The following is a 24503-nucleotide window of genomic DNA, read 5'->3' as shown; positions in this document are numbered from 1 at the left end:
CTAAAGTTTTAGAAACCTTTTGTTGAACTAACAGAGCCCTCATTTTCTTCTTCCATAATGCAAAATCACCTTTCCCATCAAACCTTTCGACTTCAAACTTTGCAGCCATTTTCAGTTTCAAATAACTTTACCAAATAGACTCAAACAATCGATTCCAGCTCTGATACTAATTTGTAAAACAATATTAGATCTAATTTACTAATAGAAGGTCTAATAGAGCAATTAAGAAATTTAATCTTAAACAACAGCCCAACCAAAACAGTGTTCAACAAATCAAAGAACGATAAAGATGAAAATAGAGGAGTTTAAGGGAAGAGATGGACAAACAAATTTAAAGTGGTTCGATCAAGAAGATCTACATCCACTGTTGAAGGCCATCTATTAAACAATGATCAAGAAATCAGCAGCTCAAACAAAGAATCGAAGCAACACTCTCTTCAAATCAGTGCTTCTATTCTTCATGCACTCCCCTGGAGATTTACAGCCACTAAACACCAATTCTTGGACAGTACCCAGCTCCCACAAAAATTCCAGAAAGATTGAAAAATCAGAACCCTAGGATGGAAGAAGAATTCGTCACCCTATTACAAAAAAATGGCTCTCTCTTTTCAATCTCTCTCACTCTCTCTCACGCACTCTACCCCACACTCTGCCACCCCAACAAGCATTTATCTGTAGGTGGCATAACTGACTTCTTGGGTAAAGGCCCACTTGAATAAAAAACCCGAACCGAATTTGTTTGGATGGGTAAAAATACCCATATGAGTTGGATTAAAAGACTTGAGCTGAGTCACCAACACGTGTCCACCTAGTTGATTAAAAACACCAAGAAAAGTCAAATACAAATTATCTGTCAATAATATAGCAATTTCAAAAGACTCCAAATTAAGTGAAAAGATTAAGCCATCTCCTCTTTCGTTTAAAGCTACTGCTGGAGTTGATGGCTTCTCTTTTCCTTTAAGTTCATTTGAACTTATTGGTTGAAGCATTGATGCTGTTGCTGCCTTTTCTAATGAAATTCCAGAATCAGAATTTGAAGGATTGCCATTGTCTTTAACTGCATCTTCGATTCTATTACCTTTTCGTTTTCTTTCATGCGCTTCAAGGTTTTCGACTGGAGAAGAAGAGCCTTGATCTCTGCCTTAATTCTGTTAATCGAGGTATTAGCAGAATTCGGCGATTCTGCATCCTCGGATTGATCTCCTTTTGAAGAATGTGAGCTATCGACAGTCTGAGATTGTGGTAAACTATTCTTAGTAATGTAGGAGTGCACAGCCAGTCCAAGATTCTCTTTGACCCATTTGTAGACTGCACCTAATTTTTCTTCCAAGGCTTCCAGAAGAGGATTTCAGTTGCCCATTTTGTACCGCACGACGAAGAACTTGTCGCCCCAAGCACAAGAACAGAGTTGCTTAGCATGATTCAAACAAGAGTACCTATCTGCAGAGCATGGACAACCAGCTGCAGACAAGTGTAAATCATAAAGGCAAATGCTGCATTCGCGCTTACTGACAGCGTCATAGCTCTCGTTTACTTCCTGCATCTGTGAAGCTGACGTAGATACTCCCTCCTGAGACCTTCGCTCTTAATACGAGACTGCACGAAGGAGGGTTAAACAGTTTGAAACTTTATACTTGGAAAATCTCAGCCAGTTATATAGACATGTAATAGACGTCGGTTTCTTTGTACATAAGCTTCCACATTATTTTGGTTTGTTTTCCGAGTTTATTTTTTAATCGGAAACCATGCTTTCATTGAGAAAAATAAAGAATACAATTGGGTCTACTAGAGGACCAACAAAAACCAAGAAAAAAGCAACAGTAGACTATTAAGGATCACATCTCGCGCATATTATATTGGAGCTTGCAACAGATGGCCAAGCAAAACGCGGCAACCTGAAAAGGAGCTAACCTAACAAAAACAAAGAAAAGCCCATATCCAAAATAATAAGACCTAAAAAATAGTTACAGAAGTCTTTAGAAACATATGCCCAAAGCAAGGCACTAAACCTAGCACAGCACCAAACCTCCTCCCAAGTCCCAAGACCTCTCCACTTCTTGCTGTCAAAGTTGCAAACAGTAAGGTCCTTTTGGAAAAGTGAAGTCGTTGCTGTCAAGATCAAATTTGTTATTTCTAGAGAGTTGATTAGCTTATTTAAGATTTTATAGCTTGTTTTTTCTTCATTCAGTTTGTGCTTCAGCCTTTTGTCCATTGTAATTTGTTGTTTATTAATTTTTCATTTCATCCCCAAAAAATTGTTTCTCTTTGAAAATATGAAAACATGTAAAGTACTACTTCTAGGCAATGTAAGATACAAACATAGGACCTGTAATGCAAACTACTCGAGAAGAAGAAAAGCAATATTTTCCCGAACAGATTTTTGATCATGAAGAACTTTAAATAAGTAAAATTTTGCAAGGTGGAGTTCGGGAGCATACCTTGAATGTCTGGGCTAATACCCCGTTCTTTCCACAGGCGTCTTTCCATCGTAAATTCTCTTTAGTTTCCTTTCTGCACATAGAGAGTTCCCATTGTGCCTTCACAGCTTCAATGGCTGCTCTGAGCAACAGCCTAAAGAAGGATATCGACGTCTTTCTTCCATCTATAGCATAGAGCTCCACAGCATTATAACCGTAAGGCAACCAGTGAAGGGGAGCAAAATTTGCTTCCTCAGTAATACTAAAGCCACAGTTGAATCCGGAATGACATGCTCCTGGAAAGACAAGAACAAACTCTCCCGGATTCTGAATGCAACCATATAAACCGGTAGACCCTCTCTCTTCAACGTGGCAATTGACGGTTGGCTGACCTGTATTATCAAGGAATAGTACCGGTGAACATTGAAGTAGGTGTGTTCCCTTCTCTTTTTATAATTATCAAGTAGCATAATGGGCTACTCATTTACGAATATGGTCTTATACAACTTAAACTTAGTACGTACTCAATCACCATTGGACCAAAAAACTTAGCCTTATGAGCTACGATAAACCTAATTGATCATTCGTACTTTTAACAATGTCTCTTATTTTTGAGCTTGAAAATTAACACAAGGCGCAACAATATTAATTAGAGAGGAAATGAGATTTAAGGAGTTTGAATTTAGGACCTCCTACTCCGATACCATACCCAATTTGGATGGAATAGAATATTTGTATTCCAACAATAATGGTAAGAAATAAATAGCCCTCTGTACAAAAGAAAAACTGGATACAAGAAAGGAAAGAAGGAAAAAAATTGTGAACAATAAATTATTAGAGCTGATATAAATATTTGATAAAACAGCCAGACATAAATCCTTCTTGAATGATGAATTTGAGAACGTCATTACTCACCGTTCCTCTATGGAACCTTTTCTGTTCCACAAAAAATTCTGAAAGGTTCTTCATGGCTACGTCAAATTGACCAATGTATCTTCTTGGAATGCCATACCATATTTTAGGAGCTCCCAAGTGCAAGTAACATAACAAAGGTAAGTGGTGTTCTTCAACTCGCTGTTTTTAAAAATAGGGGAAAAAAGTGCAACAACAACATATATTATTCCTCAAAATCTACAACTACATAAATAAGTACAGGCATTAACGTAAAGTACTTCCAGTTGGCATGATGATCAATATGTCCATGGAAGCCTTTTTTTTTTTTTTTTTCCCTTTCCCCAACAGCAAAAAAAGCGAAGTACTAATTGAAAAGGAGTGTATGATTAACAATAAAAAGATGAAACTGAAGAATGAAACTCCTGCTCTTCGAATAAAACTAAACCACTAAAAGTTTTGTTAGTCCAACAAATAATTAGAGAAGGTAGCTTCTACTTAATAAGCATCTATTCTGGTACCCGTACCCAACAAGTCGACGAAAAGCACATTCCCACGTAAACTCGAGGCAATAAAATAGAACATGTCTTGAAGCTATCAAAAGAAAGAAGTGAACCAGGTAGTCCACGTAAATTATTTAAGTTCCATCCAGATTCCATATGATCAGCATGACCTGGTTCAATCAAAGGACTGGATGATGCTGGAAATCCACTGCCAAGTGAAGGGCTATCCAAACTATGACCCACATAGCACCTTAAAACACTCATACAGAAGGATCAGCACACTGAAGTTTGTCTGACTGAAGAAAGTCGAAATAAAAATTTATTATCCCAGGTACCTCAATTTGTTCAGTTGGATTCTCAACAATGCGTCTATATTCACTCTCTACTTGATCCACTAATGGTTCCCACTGCTCTTGAACCGTGGATGAATTTGTTTCTGTATCTGTGACCTTATTTCCACTGCTGAAATACTGGGATTTAAAGTCATCTGCATAACTTTTAAAAGCTTTTAGAGTAAACTCTCGACCAAGTTTTGAGCTTGGGCCTTTCTTATCAATACCACAACTTTCATCAGGATCCATAAAACATCTATTGCCACACTCATACTCGATCCTTCTCCTCTTATTCTTGTGGTTATCACTATGTTTAGGAAACCGACCACATGCAAAATTCTTCTGAAACCCATCAATCCGCTGGTAGTGGGTTAAGAAAGGAGAGTTTTCCCAAATTGCCTTTTCCTTCAAAAGACATGGAGGGAGCCATGATGGAGGAGGAACTATACGACAGATTCCACATGACTCTGCCCTTGGCCGTATTCTTTCTATATATTGAAGTGTATCTGCAAATTACTGCAGGAACATTTCAGTAACATAAGAAGGAAGTAAAATTAGAAATGATATCTTAGGCATGTAATAAACACATTAACTAGAAATGAACAGTGAAATAAGTAAATTCTATCCATTACAGCTCAACACCTCCTCTGTTGGATAGAAAACAGGGGCCTCTTCAAGACTATCCGTTCTTGCATCTTCAGGATGCCACCTTGCCGTGACCTATTCCAGAATGTCAACTGTACTTCAGAACATAGTGGTTTGGTGCTATAAAGTTCATAGAAAATTCTTGAACAGATATCATTCAGATTTCAACAAATGGATGCAGGTTAACCTTCACACAGTTACTGCATTCTGGACATCCAAGTGCTACCCCTTTTGGAAGGTCAGATTGTGGAGGGAGGTTCTACAAAGGGCCAATTACGAAAAATGGAAAAATTTATAACAAGTTATTAATATATTGGTGTTGCTACTTATAATTTACAAAAATAGCCAAAAACACTTGTAGGTTTCAAATAATTACTAAATCCTACATGTTTTTAGTCATTATTGAAACATACTAATTTTTCATTGAAAAATCAATTTTCATGAACCCGAGTGGAAGTACAAAAATATCTGATTAAAAAGCAATGTTTTAAGGGAAACATATTATTAGTAATACATGTGAAACAATTAATGTGTCAACTTATTAGTACATCAGTTGATTTAATTGTAATTATATAACCTTTTATATTCCTGATGAAAACAAGGATACCCAGTACGTCCCCGATCCATTAAAACTATTATTATGATTCTTCTATAAAATTTCAAACAAAAGGTAACCAAACATTTAATATTAACTGAAACGTTTTACTCTAAACTAAAAGGAGGACAAATCGAACAGAAAAAAATGAATGGAAGGAAAGCAAACATAATTCACCATATCATTCTCCATAGATTCAAACTCCAAACAATCCTCATTCTTTTGATCAAATAATATCCAGGGTCTCTGTCTACAAGCCGCCTCCATCATTTCAATGTCAATCGTCTGAGACAAAGTACTGATTTCAGTTTGCTTTATTTGACTCGAATCATCATTCTCATTCTGTTCCACCCTCCTCAGCCTGAAGGATCTTCGAGAAACAAAGCCCGGGGGAGCCAAGAGATTTTGGACTCCTTGGTTCAGTGAATTCCTTGTACAATCTTCGTCCATAATCCCTGATTAAAGAGAGTGCTTAACTAAGACTATGTTGACTTTAGCACAGCAGGAAAATTAACACGAATTCGCGCTTATGTTACAATTAAATGTGCTTAACAGTGCAGGTACAGGCACCTTAAAAGTTTCATCTACAACAAACCCAAAAGAGAATAAATAAGTAGAGTGATAATTAAGTAGAAGATACCAAGCAATTAGTAAGTTCTAAATGTCATTCAAAGTTTGAAATGCTAGCAAAACAGGCAGGAGAGCGTTTATTCACGAATACTTAAGCTAAAACTTAAATTATCTAATAAAACCAGAGAACGAAAATTAATGCCACGAATTTGAACTACAAAAACGATAACATTGTCATCAATACAGTATAAGGCAAAGAAATCGAAATGGGAAAGCAAGGCTACAGAACAAGAGACACCGAGAATTCGAAATCACGCGCGAAAAGATGACAAATCAGCTGTAAAACTTCAAATGCAAGATGTTGTTGGGAAATAAAGGACAAAATTGAACCGGGAGCTAAAAGCGTTGTGCTGTGGGCGGAACCACTGCCTTGAAAGCAAAATCGGCACGACCTCGGTGCTAAATCGTTTTGCTGCCGGTATGCTCCCAAGGTTAACACAACCTCCAACCCAGACGTGCACTCATCAGAATGGGAGTGGAATCAATCTCGTGCTCAGTTTAAGGTGTTGGAAAGATGAAAAAGAGTGTAACGGAGGAATTGCAAATGAGACATGGGATCAATTGGGATGATTGAATTGGAAGGAAATGACTCATATTTATACTAACCAAGTGACCCAAAATAGATTTTCAATTTACAAAACAAAAAATTCCACAAAAATATTGAATCATCCATGTATCATTTGGCCACTTTGACTTCCACAATACAAGCTATGCCATCCACATTTCCTTGAATTGTTCAAAACAATGTGTCATTCTCAACAATCCCCCACAAATGACAACATAGGAAAAAGAAGTAAGAAGAATGATTGAAAAACTGAGCAAAGGATAAAACTTAAGCATTAATATCTTTCGATTTGAATTAATGCATAGTGAAGTAGGGCAACAACCTCAATAATGAAAGTGAGTTACCTCTTGAACTTCCACTATTTATAGTTGAGACCCCCACAACATGTTTTAGTCGTCGATTTTGATTCCACGATACTTGTCAAGTGCTTTTAGTGGCCATGCACATACACTTTGGGTCATCGTGAAAGCTCTAGAAAGAGGCTTCACAACTCTTTCATAGAAGGCGGCCTCACCTTCATACTCACATTGTCGCTTCATCAAGTCTATCATTGATAAACCACTCAAAATTGAGCTATGAAGACTTTAAACATTATCCATCAAGTCCACGCATGGACTACCCAAAAAGGGCTATGGACTCACATGTTTCACCGTATCCATCAAGTCCATTCATGGACCACCCAAAGAAGGGCTATGGATCGAGCTGTTGGGTGTGTTGCCCTAAACTCGTAGTTTGTATTTTGTAAAAACAAATGTCTATTTAATAAAGTTTTATTAAATAAATTTGTTTTTGAATCATAGCTTTGCATTGTCCAAAATCCAATAAACTAAACATCCAAGGTTATTTATAATGTAATCGGGACAGTATATATACTGGGTATATCATTGATAAGGCTGGGTACCTTATCCTGGCAACACTATGGATACGGCCCGCTCTGTAAATGTTACAGACGACTCGATCCAGGTCGTTCGTGTGGAGACATGCGAGTGGGGGTATCCTATACAATGAGTTTGTATAAGACCGGACCGCGAAATAGGCAATCTTTAGATGTAACACCGTTAACTAATAGATTGTCATTTCTTAGGATGACCAGGCAACTCATTCTCAATCCTGAGTGAGTTATGGACTCCTACCCGTGAGGGCTCGTTCTTTGATCTGTATGGGTGAGAGTGGCCCGAGTCGTCGACTCAACATTCCTACCATTTTGGGGACGAGACCGAGTGGGGAGCTGGGAACATAACTTCACAAGATGAAATTCACTCCTCCTCGACTTTAGGGGAGTAGATGAGTGTTCCCTTAAATGCTGACTTCGGGACTTGAACAAGGGGCCCCACCCTCTCATTGGCCGAGAGGGACTTCCGGTTATTGGTTGGACCATAACCGGGTTGTTCATTAGAGGAGCAGTGGTGTTTAAGGAGTAAGATGTAACTCAGGGGTAAAACGGTAATTTGACCCAACTTGAATTACGAACACTCGTGAAGGATTGACTCGTCATTAATGGTCGTATATCCCTGGACACGAAAACATTCTGCAGTGAGAAGAGTGCAACTGCGGGTCTTTAGTTGAATGACTCGTAGTTAACGAATCTAGATTAACTCGGTCAATGAGTTTGACCGATTAATCTTGCATCGTTGGAGCTTCGGATCTGTAGGTCAATTAGGTCCCCTTACTACCTGGGTAAAACGAGGATCAAATTTTTTGGAATTTGAATTGTTCAAATTATTTAAGAGATTATATGTATATTGATACATTATAATATATATAGTTAATTGTAAATTAAAACTATATATTATGAGAGATATTATTTGAATGAGATTCAAATAAAATTAATATGAATAAGATTCATATTAAAACTATAAGTTAAAAATAATGTGCATAAGATGTACATTAAAACTATAGGTTATACGAAAGAAATGTTTTAGAATATGATTCTAATTTTATAATAAATAATTAAGTGTTAATTATTTATGTATATATATATTTATTAATTATTAATTGGATTAATAATTAATTATATGAATTAATTTGATTAATTAATTATATATATATATATATTAATTATTATATATATTATATATATATATTAATATCAATATTACTATTATTATTAATATTATTATTAATATTAACTCTCCTGCAAAATTGCAGGGGAGTGGGAGGTGTTGTGACATAGGGAGTTACCCCACGTCACCCTTCTTCTTATTCTCCAAGTGTTGGAGAAGGAGAAGAACAGTGGTTACAGAACAGAAGAAAAAAAACTCCCAACGATTTTTCTCTCAAAATTCTCTCAATTTCTCCCTCTCTTCGATCAAGGTGCTACCACAAGCACGATCCCGAGACCTAAGAGGATAGCGAGGCAGATCCGGTGGTGGTGTTCGAGGGGAATTCACTGAAGAAACGTTCTTCAAAGGTTTGGAATTTCCCCTGTATTTTCTTCTTTAAAACTCAATTTTGTATCCCGAAAATCAGCAACGAAAATCCGTTTCCGCTCCGGGATTCACTTCCTTTCACGAGCATCATGGCTTGAGTCCCATACATTCTGAGGACTCCAGAATTACTCTCCTTGTTTGGCATTTGGTGAGAGGATCTGCCAAGTTCCTCTCGGACCTCACATACTCCAAGGATATAATTCCATCTTTCAGCAACTGCTTCACAGCTCCATGTCTTAGATGTATGTGGCATCTCTTGCCATTGTAAATACTGTTTTTGGCAATTCCTATGGCAGCTTGTGAGTCACAATGTATGGATATAGGTACACATTTCCCCCCACAGTGGCACGTCTCCAAGAAGGCTTCTCAGCCATACAACCTCTTGACCTGCCAGTTCAAGTGCTATGAATTCAGATTCCATGGTAGATCGAGCAATGCATGTCTGTTTTGTCGATTTCCATGAGATAGCTCTACCGCCAAAATTAAACACATACCCGCTAGTGGAGCTCACTTCATCATTATCTGTAACCCAGTTTGCATCACAATATCCTTCTAGCACAGCAGGAAATTTGTTAAAATGCAAACAATAGTCCATTGTACCCCTAAGATACCTTAACAACCGATGTAGAGCAGTCCAATGATCTTTACTAGGGTTATGAGTATATCTACTCAGTCTGCTTACCGCATATGCAATATCAGGTCTAGTATAATTCATTAAAAACATTACACTACCTATAATCTTTGCATATTCAGATTGAGATACACTATCGTCATAATTCTTTTTAAGACTCATACTAGAATCATAAGGTGTTCTTACAAGTAATTTATCAAAGTAATCAAATTTTTTCAACATTCTCTCAATGTAGTGTGATTGACATAAGGAATACCCATTATCCTTTTTCCTTATTTTTACACCAAGTATTACATCAGCCTCTCCTAGATCTTTCATTTCAAAATGTAAAGAAAGGAGCAACTTGGTCTCATTAATAATATCTAAGTTTGAACCAAAAATGAGCATGTCATCAATATACAAACATATTATCACATAATCAGCTCCAAACAATTTTGAGTAAACACATGTATCAAAGCAATTTACTTTATAATCATTGTTTACCAAAGTGCCATTAAATTTTTCATACCATTGTTTAGGAGCTTGTTTTAGGCCATAGAGAGATTTTTTAAGCTTGCAAACTTTATTTTCTTGACCAATAGTTAGAAAATCTTCAGATTGTGTCATGTAGATCTCTTCTAAATCACAATTAAGGAAAGCTGTTTTTGTTGGGTGTGTTGTCCTAAACTCGTAATTTGTATTTTGTGTAAAAACAAATGTATATTCAATAAAGTTTTATTCAATAAATTTGTTGTTGAATTCATAGCATTGCATTGTCCAAAATCCAATAAACTAAACATCCGAGGTTATTTTAGTGTAACTGGGACAGTATATGTACTGAGTATATATTTGATATACTGGGTATATATTTGATATACCCCTGATATACAAGGTATATATTTGATATACCCTGATATACAAGTGGATAATGGCCCGTGAATAACCTAAAGGGTTTATAGTATATGGATAAGGCTAGGTACCTTATCCTGGCAACACTATGGATACGACCCACTCAGTAAAGGTTACAGACGACTCAATCCAGGTCGTTCAAGTGGAGACATGCGAGTGGGGGTATCCTATACAATGAGTTTGTATAAGACCGGACCACGAAATAGCCAATCTTTAGATGTAACACCGTTAACTAATAGATTGTTGTTTCTTAGGATTACCAGACAACTCATTCTCAATCCTGAATGAGTTATGGACTCCTGCCCGTGAGGGCTCGTCCTTTGATCTGTATGAGTGAGAGTGGCCTGAGTTGCCGACTCAATATTCCTACCATTTTGGGGACGAGACCGAGTGGGGAGCTGGGAACATAACTTCACAAGATGAAATTCACTCCTCTCCGACTTTAGGGGAGTAGATGAGTGTTCCCTTAAATGCCGACTCCGAGACTTGAACAAGGGGCCCCACCCTCTCATTGGCCCGAGAGAGACTTCCGGTTATTGGTTGGACCATAACCGGGTTGTTCGTTAGAGGAGCAGTGGTATTTAAGGAGTAAGATGTAACTCAGGGGTAAAACGGTAATTTGACCCAACTTGAGTTACGAGCACTCGTGAAAGATTGACTCGTCATTAATGGTCGTATATCCATGGACACGAAAACATTATGCAGTGAGAAGAGTGCAACTGTGGGTCTTTAGTAGAATGACCCGTAGTTAACAAATCTAGATTAACTCGGTCAATGAGTTTGACCGATTAATCTTGCATCGTTGGAGCTCCGGATCTGTAGGTCAATTAGGTCCCTTTGCTAGCTCATAACGGGTAAAACGAGGATCAAATTTTTTGGAAGAATTTGAATTGTTCAAATTATTTAAGAGATTATATGTATATTGATACATTATAATATATATAGTTAATTGTAAATTAAAACTATATATTATGAGAGATATTATTTGAATGAGATTCAAATAAAATTAATATGAATAAGATTCATATTAAAACTATAAGTTAAAAATAATGTGCAGAAGATGTACATTAGAACTATATGTTATACGAGAGAAATGTTATAGATGTACCGCTAGAGCTAGGGTTTATGAATCTGTCAGAGATGATAGTGGACGAATTTAGCATTGGCGACAGATGAAAAAAAAAGGAAAATTGGACCAAATAGCATTTCAAATGTGGTCCCTCTCCGTTTTATAAACATTTGCTGACATCACCATCCATTCTAAATTTTTATTTCCCCTTCTTCTTGTCATTTGAATCTCATATTCTCTCTCATTCTCTTCTTCTCATTCTTCATGTTCCTCTCTCTCCCTCATCTCTCTTTGTGGTTCTTCTTTTCTCTTTTCAACTATTTTAGATTTTTACGGATTTCAAACTTCTTTTTTTTTCTTCAAAACTTTTAGAACTTTATGGATTTGAAACTTTCTCTTTCTTCTAATTTTCTCAAAATTAAAAGGAACAAATTTTCTTAGATTTTTCTCTACCTCTCTCCTGTGTTTCGTTTTTTTTTTCGGTTTCGCATGAATTAACGAAAAATCCCTCACATTTTTTTTCGAAAAAACTTTTGAGTATTCTTTGACCAACAAAGTACGCTATTTGGGTTCTATAGCAAGGATAGAAAATTGTTTATGGTCCGGAATGCCTTCACGGAGAGAACAACAAAACAAAAATGGAGAGAACAAGAAAACGAGAAGAGAAAGAGGGAGAAAAACGAGAAGAGAGAGAAAACGAGAAAGAGAACAGGAGAGGAGAGAGAAAATGAGAAGAGAGAGGAGAGAGGAGAGAAAAAAGAGAGAGGAGAAAGAGAACAAGAGAGAAGAGAGAGAGAAGAGAGAGAGAACGAGAGGGAGAGGAGAGAGAGCGACAAAGAGAGCCGAATCTTTTTAATTTGAGAATCAATTACCAAATCAACAAAAATTCTTTCATACCTTAATATTCCAATAACATAATTCACGCAAATTTTTTCAAACAAGAAAAAAAATCCATGTAAATCAACTTAAATGCTCCACATAAATTTGATATTAAAAAACGAAAAAAATTGAAAAAAAGAAAGAAAAAGAAAAAACAGAAACAGGGGATTCCAAAAAAAAAAATCAAAGTAAATTTGCTCTCTCTCTCTTTCTCGCTCTGTTTTTTCTAACGAGAGTGGAGAAAGACAACAAAAGAGAAGAGAGAGAGAGCGACAAAGAGAACGAGAGGGAGAGGAGAGACAGAGACAAAGAGAACGAGAGAGGAGAGAGAAAACAAGAAGAGAGAGAAGAGAGAAAACGAGAGAGGAGAAAGAGAGCGAGAGAGAAGAGAGAGCGAATTTTCTTTGATTTTTTTTGAATCCCCCGTTTCTGTTTTTTCTTTTTCTTTTTCTTTTTTATTTGATTTGATTTTTTTATTTTTTGAATCCCCTGTTTCTGTTTTTTCTTTTTCTTTTTTTTTTCAGTTTTTTTTTTCTTTTTTTAATATCAATATATTTATGTAGAGCATTTAAGTTGATTTCCGTGAATTTTCTTTCCTTTTTTGAAAAGATTTGTTTGAATTCTATTATTAGAATATTAAGATATGAGAGAATTTTTGTTGATATCATAATTGATACTTAAATTAAAAAGATTATCATTTCAATTTTGAAAACTTATTTCAAACGTTTCCAAGAGAGAGCAGAGGCGTAATCTAAATTTTACTACTTAATTTTGGAAATGTTTGAAACGAGTTTTCAATGTTTTCAAAACTGAAATCTTTTTAATTTGAGAATCAATTACCAATTCAACAATTAACAAAAATCCTCCCATAAATCTTCCAATAGCAGAATTACGCAAATCTTTTCAAAAAAGGAAAAACAAATCCACGTAAATCAAGTTAAATGCTACACATAAATGCATACATATTTTAAAAAAAATATTGAAACTATTTAGAAATATTTTGTAAAATTAAAGTTTAAAAATCCATAAAGTTTAAAAATTTTGAAGAAAAAAAAGAGAAATTTGAAATCCGTAAAAATCTAAAAATTTTTGAAAAGAGAGAAGAAGAGAGAGAAGGGAGAAGAACCCCTGAGTGAGTGAGAGAGAGAAGAGAGAGAAAGAATGAGAAGAGAAAAGGGAGTAAAAAAAAAGTGAAATCCCTGACAAATCCGAGACTGGTAGTCCGGGCTGAATTCGTGATTGCAGTCAGTCCGGGATTTGTCCGGGATTGCAGTTTTTTTTTTTTGCGAATTTAAAAGTATTTTTAAAATTATCTTTCCAAACTTTTTTTAATTTTACAAAATATTTCTAAATGGTTTCAATTTTTTTTTAAAAATATCTATGCATTTATGTGTAGCATTTAAGTTGATTTACATGGATGTGTTTTTCCTTTTCTGAAAAGAATTGCGTAATATTGTAATAGGAAGATTAAGCTATATATGGGAGGATTTTTGTTAATTTGTTGAATTTGTAATTGATTCTCAAATTAAAAAGACTTCAGTTTTGAAAATATTGAAAACTCATTTCAAACATTTCCAAAATTAAGTAGTCAAATCTAGATTACGCCTCTGTTCTCTCTTGGAAACGTTTGAAGTTAGTTTTCAAAATTGAAATGATAATCTTTTTAATTTGAGCAAATCTTTTAAAAAAAGGGAAAAAAATTCACGGAAATCAACTTAAATGCTCTACATAAATGTATTGATATTAAAAACTGAAAAAGAAAAGAAAAGAAAAAAACAGAAACAGAGGATTCAAAATAAATAAATAAATAAAATCAAAGAAAAAAAAGAAAAAGAAAAAATAGAAACGGGGGATTCGAAAAAAAAATCAACGAAAATTCGCTCTCTCTCTCTCTTCTCTCTCGCTCTCTTTCTCCTCTTTTGTTTTCTCTCTCCTCTCTCTTCTCGTTTTCTCTCCCCTCTCTGGTACTCTTTGTCACTCTCTCTCCCCTCTCGTTCTCTTTGTCACTCTCTCTCTTCTCTCTCACTCTCTCTCTTCTCTTTCGTTATCTTTCTCCTGTCTCATTTTCTCTATCCTCTCTTTATTCTCATTTTAGTAACAAATAAAAAAATCGAAGAAAAAATAGAGCGAGAGAGAGAGAGAGAGAATTTACTTTGAGAGAAATGTTTCGTTGTTTCATGCGAAATCGGAAAAAAAACGAAACAGAGGAGAGAGGGGTAGGACAGTAATTTGGAATGAACGGTGATGTCAGCAAATTGTTTACAAAACATTAAAATGAGAAGAGAGGCCACATTTCATAGTTGGCGTTTAAAAAAGGCTATTTAGCCCGATACCCAAACAAAAATTAATAAAACGGTCGATTGTTGGAAAAAGTTTTGTTCTCGACGAACGAGACGTTCTTTGGTAAGTAAAAAAGTTTGATTGATCATCCAAGAACCTGATAGAACGATGAAGATTTGAATTTTAGATGAAAATTAATATTTAATTGTGGAGTTCTAAATTTAGTATTTAAACTTAGATTGTATTTGGTATTTAATTTATTTTTTTTAAATCCACAATTACGGGTTTAGTTGGTGATATGAAAACATCAATGTGAAACACCAGAGATTCAATGAGAAACAAAATTGTATATGTTTTTAATGTTTTTCAAATATGTGTTTTGTTTATGAAACGAAGTAGGTTAATGTCAAACTTGGTCAAGATATGACAGGGAACAACTTGAGTGTCTTAGCAAGGAAATACCTGAATAAGAGAGGCAAAACCTCTAACATTGAACTCAGTTAATCTTGACTTTAATATGGAGAATGAGATAGAATACGATACCCGATGCGGAAGTGAGACTCTCTATTTATAGGTTGGGGATTCGATACAAGACATCCGACATGTGGTTATTTGTGTCGTCTTGAAGGTCAGGCTTGTCGGATGTTTATGGAAGGTCGATCTCCTCCGAGATGGTCCCAAGTAAAACCTTATCATTCTAACCTTCATCATCTGTTGTCCACATGACAAGAATTTTTGTCCCCAACATATTTGGTGGTAGATTTGGAAACTCAATCTCAATTTAAATTATACTCTACCTTCATATTAGGTATATTGTTGATAATAAGGTATATCAATGATATATCAAATCAAGTATCACTACAAGAAATTTGAGCTTTTTCAACGATTCAAAACGTCGAGATTAACTTCTACCAGAGAAATATTTTCGTCGAGAAAAGTTCGTTGGGATAGGCCACTCTCGATGAACTTGTAGCGATTGATTACGGGGAAGCGTGGCGGCACACGAGACCTGCTTAGAGTTTTTGTAGAGTAAAAAAATGAAACCTGCAATTAAATTGCAGCCGCAAAATTGTTAAAAATCAAAGAGGGGAAGGATTTTGAGAACTAGAGGAAGATGGCATTGTTCGTCAAATTCCAAGAGGGAAGAGAGAGAAATAGTAGAGGGAAAGGAAAATTGCTTAAAAATAATATAAAATTCATAAATATTAAACTCACCCATGCCATTTCAGAATTGTGTAACACTGCACAAGTTTGACTCTAAGGATCTTTAACTATTTTCTATAGGTTGGGATTCAACTATTAGGCTCCATTTACTTATCCACAATCATAATGAGAATGAAGCAGAATGAAAATAAAAATAAATCAGAATGAGAATCTTATTCTTTGGTGTTGTTTACCAAAAATTTTTTGGAATCGTAATCCTAATTAATTCTTTTGATGTTGTTTACTAAAAGTGTCTGGAATCGGAATCGAAATCAAAATCAGATATATAACAATTACTAGTATACCCCTTTCTCCTTTTTAGCTAATTACAAATACATTATTTTGTTAATCTTTTTTAATTATGATAATAATAATTTTAATTTTAATTTATTACTATATATTGATATAAACATTTTTTATTATAACAAATTTAATATTAATAAATAATTAATAATTAAAATAAAATTATATCAAATAAAATATTTTTTTATTAGAACAACCCTAATTTAATATGGCATATTATTCTAATATTTTTAAAAAATAATTTCTATTTTAAAAAAATCTATTGATATTAATTAATATAAATTTATAATATTATATGATAAAATCACGGCAGCTAACAAAAATTGAAGTATAAATGAAAAATAAATTATAAAAGTATAAAAAAAAATTAAAATTTGTGTGGGTCTAATTAATAGATGAGAGAGAAACGATAAAAGTTGTACATTAATTATAATATATATGTGGGGCCGACGGAATGAGGGATGAGAATGAGGGTTTAGAAGTGGTAATGAGATTACAAAGTTTGAGGTAGATCCTACCAATTGATTTTATTCATACAATTTGGTAAACATCATCAAAAGAGAATGGAAGTTTTGATTACGATTGTGGGTAACTAAATGGGGCCTTAGTTTCTAAAATTTAGGGACCAAATAAAAATATATCCTCAAAATGAGGGACAAAAAATGTATTTTACTCTTTAATATATTAATTTTAGGTAAAAATACACTTTTGGTCATTAGTAGGTTTTTTGGTCTCTAAGGGGTGTTTGGTTCCCCATTTTCAAAACGTGAGTAGGATTTGTTAAGACAAACCCACGTTTGCTTCATAATTGTATAAACCGGAATTTACTACAGTAAATACTATTCTACCCCTAGGTTTGCTACAGTAAATACTATTTCACCCCAGGTTGCTATAGTATTTTATCTCTACCCCCAAGTTGCTATCGTGTATATTTTGTCTTATTCTCTCTTTTAGAATGCATTAATTTTTTTAATTAAATATATTAAATAAATGAAGAAATTAATTCATTATATTTTTAATAATACATAAGTAAATCAATTTAATTAAAATTATATGTAATAAATAATTAATTCATATATGGACAATTTTTTCTCTAGATTTTTTTCCAAATGATCCAAGATTATTTTTTTTGTTCTTGGTATCTATTTCTAGTCGTTTTTTTTTCATTTTATACAGTTGTTCATTTTATTTTTACCATTTTTATTTACTTTTTTTAATCACTATCCATTTGTAAAAGACGTTATAGTTTTGTACAATTATTTATTTTAATTTTATATCTTCTTTTTAACTTATGAAGTTAATAGTTTTTAAACAAGTATTATTTAAAAGGTTTATTTGTAAGAAAATGTAATTCACAAATAAAAATAAGTGAAATTTAATAGTAGCATTCATGATGATTGTTGATAGTAAATAATGAAAAATTAAATAAATTGTTGATAACATTTTCTCTACGGTAAAATTTATGTCGAATGACATTGATAAATACTTGAAAAGTATTTTTATAGATAATTGAAATTTTATTTTAAAAATTAATCATCGGAAAAAAAATTTGGATGGACAAATGTATTAAAAATATTTTATATATCCTTAAAATAGTATTTCCTAATTTCTTAACAAAATTGACTTTTGTAACATAATTTAAATTATTGTAATTAAATAATTAGTTTATAATTATATTTTTTTAAAATAAAATTAAAACTCAACCAACCGAATACAAGTTTGAATTTAACAAAATACAAAACACAGACTTAACAAACCTAAACTTAATACTAGCAAAACACAGACTTAACAAACCCAGACTTAACAAACTCATACTTAATAAACCATCGTAAAACAATGAATCAAACACCCCCCTAAAGTTTTTAAATGAAAACTTTTGGTCTCCGAAATTTGGACTATGTGTCTACTTGGTCTCTCATGTTTCAAAATAGGCTTTTTAGTCGTTATAGTTTGAAAATTTATTCTAAATGGTCCATGAAAATTATTTGATCGTTACTTGATTTAACGGAAAAATAACATGACAATTAATAGGTGACTGAATTTTTTTAACTTGATATTTTTAAATGAGTTGTAAAAAATAAATTAACTTTTACATTATGACGTGGCTCTTCTTTCTCATCTCTCTCTCTCTTTCTCCCATCTTTCTCCTTTCAGTTCTCATCTTCTTCTCACCGCCGGTCGTCGCTCTCGTCGGAGAGGGAGAGATCTCCTCAAAATCATTCGCGCTGTCTTGTTTTGCAAAGTTGAGGCCAACATTAATTCAGTTTAGCATCATGGCTCCACTACCGGAGAAATCAGAGGCAAAACAGAGAGAAAGCAGAGAAAAGCCAGAGTCCAAACCTAGTAATCAATTCGTCGTAAACAAAGAATCGCAAAATTTCGATGAGAGCATCGTGATTTAGTCGAAACCACACTTTCAGTATTTTATATGAGGTTAACTTCTTTTTCCACACTTCATAAGGTGACTTATTAGTTTTCTTACGTGAAATTTTATTTAAGATAAAATTTGCTGTAAGCAAAGCCTCGCCTCACAAATTACGGGGTAAACCTGAACTATTTGACATGCAATTAACCATGTTCTTCAAAGTTCGGTTCTTTCTTTTGATGGATTGTACCATTAACTTTACAAAATTCAAAAAGTGATCCTGATTCATATTCACCACCTATATTTGATCTAAGCACTTTTATTTTCTTTTCAAGTTGATTTTCAACTTTTGCCTTATATGTTTTGAAAACATCTAAGATCTCATCTTTACTATCTAATAAATATACATAGCAATGGTTGGAGGAATAGAAAAATGGGCCAACCCAGATTAGGGAAGGAAATTGTGCCCAAACCATTGTAAAAGCCAGCGCACAAAACCTCAAGTGCGCTGGTTGTATAACCGCAGCATTATGCCACGGATTATACGTCATTTCCCCCAGCCGCACAATAAAAGGCTAGGAAGGGGGGGATTTGGGTGGGCCCACCGCCTTGAGATGGTGGCCTTGATATTGTGCGGTCCATTGGGTCGCACACCCTTTCCAGACGCCTTCTTTGGCCACCTGCATCACTATAGTGCAGATATGAGACGCAAAGGACCCGCCTACCATTTTGTGCATCTATTGGTCCCATTATAAGGCCAAGTATAGAGCGGAAGTTGACTTTGACGAACTTCCTTGACTTTTCGAAGACCTGTTCACACTAGCACCAAAAACTATAAATAGAAGGGAGGTATGTCATTTTCTTCAAGGCAATTTGCTCGAGACTTGCTTATTTCCTCTCTTATTCTCTTAAGCTCATCAACTAACTTAAGGATCAGAGTGTAGTCGGCTAACACCACACCGGTGTTTATTCTCTTATATTCTTTCTTGCTGCAGATCCTAGCTCCAATAATTCGACGGTCGATTCCCCGAGTAATTTAGTTCGTTCTATCCGACTCTTGACCCGACCCGAATCGCCAAAAATTGAATCAACTGAAATATTTACTGGAATTAGGGGTGTTAAAAAAACTGACTACCCAATGACCCGACCAACCCAACCCGAACCTTGGTGGGTTGGGTTAAATTTTTTGTTGGTAAAAAAACCTAGTTATGTGGGAGGAATCTTCAGGGGCCGAACAATAGGGACTGGTAAGCCTAATAGTCATTACAGAATTTGTGGAAAAAATCTCAAAATTGAACAAAAAGTGCTCGGGTGACGAGTAAGACATGCTCTATCAAGTTATGGTAGATTGATAGTCAGCCTATCATAGTCGGGTAGACTGATAGGAATAATGAGGCATCTTTGTTCGAGGTAAGGAGATTGAAGGTGCGATAGAACGACACTTGGTGTTCGCAAAACGTTGGTCCGTATAGCAAGTGATATATCTTGAAGTGCTGGATAGAAACAAGCTCTCATTGTCAGCTGGGAATAGATGAGTGCATGACTATTCGAGGCAAGATACAAGTGGCACACAAGATTTTCGAAGAAATCATATTTTCGTGGTGGATAGTACATGAATTTGAGATTCCAGGACTTTATTATATTTGTGCATCTTTATGTATGTAAAAATGGTTGGTCATGGTTCGAGGACTTGTAGATGCTATTGAGGGGTTGTATTCTTGCTGATAGATTGTTTGAGATTGAATGACGTGGTTTCTCATGATTTTTCGTGCTGGAAAATTGGTTATGAAATGTTGGGACATTCTTGATGTGGTTTATTCATGATATTGTGTGCTGAAAATTAGTTTGTGATATGTGTGAACTCTCATGACGTGGTTCTTCACGATACAAGGTGTTCAAACTTATTTTTATGATATGATTGGACACTCTCGTCGTGGTCGTGCATAGTATAAAGTATGGGAAAATTTTGGTATGGATTAGTTGGGCTTTCTTGTCGTGGTCCTACTTGTAAGAACATTATGTATCACGAGGACTGTTACTTTTGTGTTTCGTATGGTGTAGAAACTGCTAGGGATTTATTGTTGAGGCGTGTGACTATGAAATGCATGTTATCGCTTGGCTTGAACTATTATGATTGGGGTACATTATGGTGAGAATATGCTGAATAATGCAAATTGTGTGTCTATGAGACTGTGATGCATTGATGTCCTGTTAGATGGCTGGGTGTGGAAATTAAATGTTGTGGATGTTTGGTTGAGGAGTATTCAGTCATGATGTGGTGGTGGTCAAGGGTCAATACGCTTAGTAGTCGTCGGTGCCTTTTGGATAAATGTCAAGGGTCGATGCACAGTTCAACGCCTTGAGGATAAATGGCAAGGTCGAACACCAAGCTTCTGTATAGGGGTGTCGGGGTCTTGGGGATAAATGTCAAAAGCCGATACAACTTGAAGAGTTAGACTTAGAGAACTAACATATAATGACAGTGAGAAGCAACTCGAGGAAGTTATAGAGACTAATGGGCCGAGTGGTCGAAGTCACGTGAATTAATGTGAGTCTGGATGTTTGGATGCTTGTATGTGCATGTTGGTTAACCGTTACGACCTCTCGATGCTTGATTTCTAGTTATCGTATTTGATGTTTGTTGTGATTACGAGCATACTGATTTGTGAATAGTTGGTGAGGGCTACTTACGAAGTATTTTATATACTCATCCCCCCCCCCCCCCCCCCCCCCCCCCCGGTATTTATTGTTTCAGGTGTAGGCCGAGCCCTTGACCATAGTGATGACGTGGATGAGGTTTGACCGAGGGAGGACCATTAGATTGTGTACGTTTATCTAAGACAGATGGATTATGTTTTCATTGTTGGGTGCGTTAGGGACATGTTGTTATCGGTGGACTAGTTATGGCCGTTTTTTTAACTCATTGAGCGATCATCAAGATAAACCATTGATTTTTTTACTTATTTGGGCTTTTTGTTTAACTTGAACTTGTTGAACAATTAGAACTTCTTTCCCGTTAACGGTTTATTAGCCCACTGAGGGTAGACAAATTTTCCTTTACGAATTGGTTGAAGTACGAATCTCCCCATTTGTCGTTACAGTAGTTGCTTTATGTTTCTCTTAATGGAAAGAGGTGAATAGGGAGTATGTTAACATTATCTCGATATTGTAGTGAAATTCAGGGGCGTTACAATGTGAGTCCTACCTATAGGGAAAAATGACTAAAAGACCTTTTACAGCAAAGCGTCTTAGAGCTAAAGAACCCTTACAACTTGTGCATTAGAACATTTGTGGTCCGATGAACGTTCAAGCTAGAGGAAGGTATGAATATTTTATCTCATTCATATATGATTATTAAAGATTTAGGTATCTTTACCCAATGCAACGTAAGTCTAAAGCTCTTGAAAAGTTTAATGAGTCTAAGACTGAACTTGAAAATTTATTAGGTAAAACAATTACAACACTTCGAACAAATCGTGGTGGAAAGTACATGAATTTGAGATTCCAGGACTATATGATAGAACATGGAATCACTTTCCAACTCAAGACGTACACGTCAACAAAATGGTGTATCAGATAGGAGAAATAGATCCGTATTAGACATGGTTCGGTCAATGATGACAATGCTCAGTTATTTGGTTCGTTTTGGGGTTATACAGTAAAGGTTGTAGTTATATCCTAAACAACGTTCCATCAAAAAGTGTTTCAGAAAACTCTTTTGAGCTAATGGCGAAGGCGTAAACCTAGTTTAAGATAGTTAATCGCTTTGGGATGTCCAGCACATGTGCTCACGACCAACCCAAAGAAATTGGAGCTGAGTTCAAAGGTATGCCTATTTGTAGGTTATCCAAAAGAAACGGGAGGTGGTTACTTCTTCGACCCCAAAGATAATAAGGTATTTGTATCGACGAATGCCACTTTGTTAGAAGAGGACCACATTATGGATCATAACCGATGAAGTAAAATGGTATTTAATGAAGTTATCAATACGATAGTAAGAGTTGCTGACACTGTTGGTCCATCAACGAGGGTTGTTGATGGAGCCATTACATCGTGTTAACATAATTCTTCTCAAAGTCAGGGAGGGCCTCGATGTAATGTGTAACGCCCCGCGCTCTCTGACTCGTTTATTTTAAGATGTAAATAGTGCCCTTGGATTTTTCCCCAAAGCAGATAATTTTAATTCTTGGATTTTCTAATGTTGAAGTTCTAATTTTGGGTAAATTAGAATCAAGTTCGTCGGATTTAGAGAATTTGAGTTTTTCAAATTTTGGAATGAGATTTTTTTTTCGTTCTTAATACAATGTATTGGAAAATTTTAAGTTCAAATTTTTGGAATTTATTCTTGGGTCTTAGAGTTGAAGTTAATTATTTTATCTCGAGTTATTGTGAGTTTTATTTTAACTACTAACGTGTAATTTTGGGTTTCTTGTTTTGGGCCCTTAGAATTATTTGAAAATAGAATTCTAGTTTCCTCTAGCCCATGTGCTTTCCATTAGAGTTGGGAGTTGAGCTTTTCATTTTTAAAACTAATTAAGAGGATTCTTTAAAATTGGGAATGTGGGCTTTTTGGTTTAATGCAAAATAAATAAAATAAACAAAAAAAAAAAAACAAAGAAAACCCTAATTGGCTTTCTCTTTCTCCTTTTATTCCTTCTAGCCGTCAACCCCTTCCTCCTTCTTGTTCTCCGGTGAAGCAGCAAACGACGGCAGCGAGCTTCTCCGACGACGACCTACGGAGGTGCGGCATCACAGCGGCGACGCAACCTTCGCGATTCCATCACCGACGTCCCCTCGGCGTCCAAGAACGACGAACAGCGGTGTTATTTGAACTTCAGCGGAGGTGCGGTGTGTTCTGCAGCAGGGCGACTTCGAAACTCCCTTCGGCAGTCGTCGATGGCAGCATATTCGCTTGATCGGTACAGCGGCGTAGCTGTTCAGAAAACCCTCTAGTGGCAGCGGCGATTTGGGTGTTCTCCGGTGGCTCCGAAGTGCTCGTGATCCATTCTCCGGCAGGATCTGTAGCAAAAACGGTGCGGTGCATCTTGTGGCAACTGGAATTTTGGTCCCGTGATGATTTGTGGTGGGTTCGTGAAGATTTCTTGGTTCCAATAACGTTTGACGCTTACCCATACCAAAACGAAGCTTGGTTTGAGTTACCCACCCCCTTCGGCACTGATTTGACGTTGATCCACTCTTATTCGAACCCAAATCGGCATTACCCATTGCTTTTCGGCATCAGACCAGCAAGTGCGAAGCATTTCGAACTTGGATTTGGAAGTCCGAACCTCCTTCGCGTCGACCCACTCCTAACCCAAGAGGTTTTACTGTGAGTTAGTAGGTAAAGATTCGCCAAAACTTAGTTTCAAAGCAAGTTAAGTGTTTTTTAGTTGGTTTCTAACACAAGTTTGGTTGCTTTGATTTAGGTAATCCTTCGGCGAGATTTAGTAGGTGTTAGGACCCCTGTTGTATGTAGTTCTTACTTGGGGGATGTTTGTTGTATGAATATGTATGAATTGTTTGGTGCTTTCGGTGTGTGTATTATTTATTAATATGTAAGTTGATTGTGTCTTTGTGAATATTGGCTAATGACTATAAGTAGTTCTTACTTGGGGGATGTTTGTTGTATGAATATGTATGAATTGTTTGGTGCTTTCGGTGTGTGTATTATTTATTAATATGTAAGTTGATTGTGTCTTTGTGAATATTGGCTAATGACTATAAGTAGTTCTTACTTAGGGGATGTTTGTTCTATGAATATGTATGAATTATTTGGTGCTTTCGATGTGTGTATTATTTATTAATATGTAAGTTGATTGTGTCTTTGTGAATATTGGCTAATAACTATAAGTAGTTTGAATGAAATCATGTTGGTTAT

At 35.4% G+C, this 24503-nt stretch overlaps 1 protein-coding gene and 1 pseudogene across 1 annotated transcript; both read right to left on the bottom strand.

The window, feature by feature from the left end:
• Positions 1-408: 408 nt before the first annotated feature.
• On the bottom strand, positions 409-6077 carry LOC111024146 (putative lysine-specific demethylase JMJ16; annotated as a pseudogene).
• A 3217-nt stretch (positions 6078-9294) lies between these two features.
• On the bottom strand, positions 9295-9956 carry LOC148210798 (secreted RxLR effector protein 161-like). The gene is made up of 2 exons (XM_088125192.1): positions 9502-9956; positions 9295-9394 (listed from the first exon to the last, which is right to left on the bottom strand). The coding sequence occupies exons 1-2, from the start codon at positions 9954-9956 to the stop codon at positions 9295-9297; spliced, it is 555 nt and encodes a 184-aa protein (XP_087981318.1).
• Positions 9957-24503: the final 14547 nt, after the last annotated feature.

The sequence above is a fragment of the Momordica charantia genome (genome assembly GCF_013281855.1).
Source record: "Momordica charantia cultivar OHB3-1 chromosome 6 unlocalized genomic scaffold, Mcharantia_2.0 BLBB01000006.1, whole genome shotgun sequence".
In the NCBI taxonomy this organism is placed as follows: Eukaryota; Viridiplantae; Streptophyta; class Magnoliopsida; order Cucurbitales; family Cucurbitaceae; genus Momordica; species Momordica charantia.
This window is presented reverse-complemented; position numbering and strand designations above follow the sequence as displayed.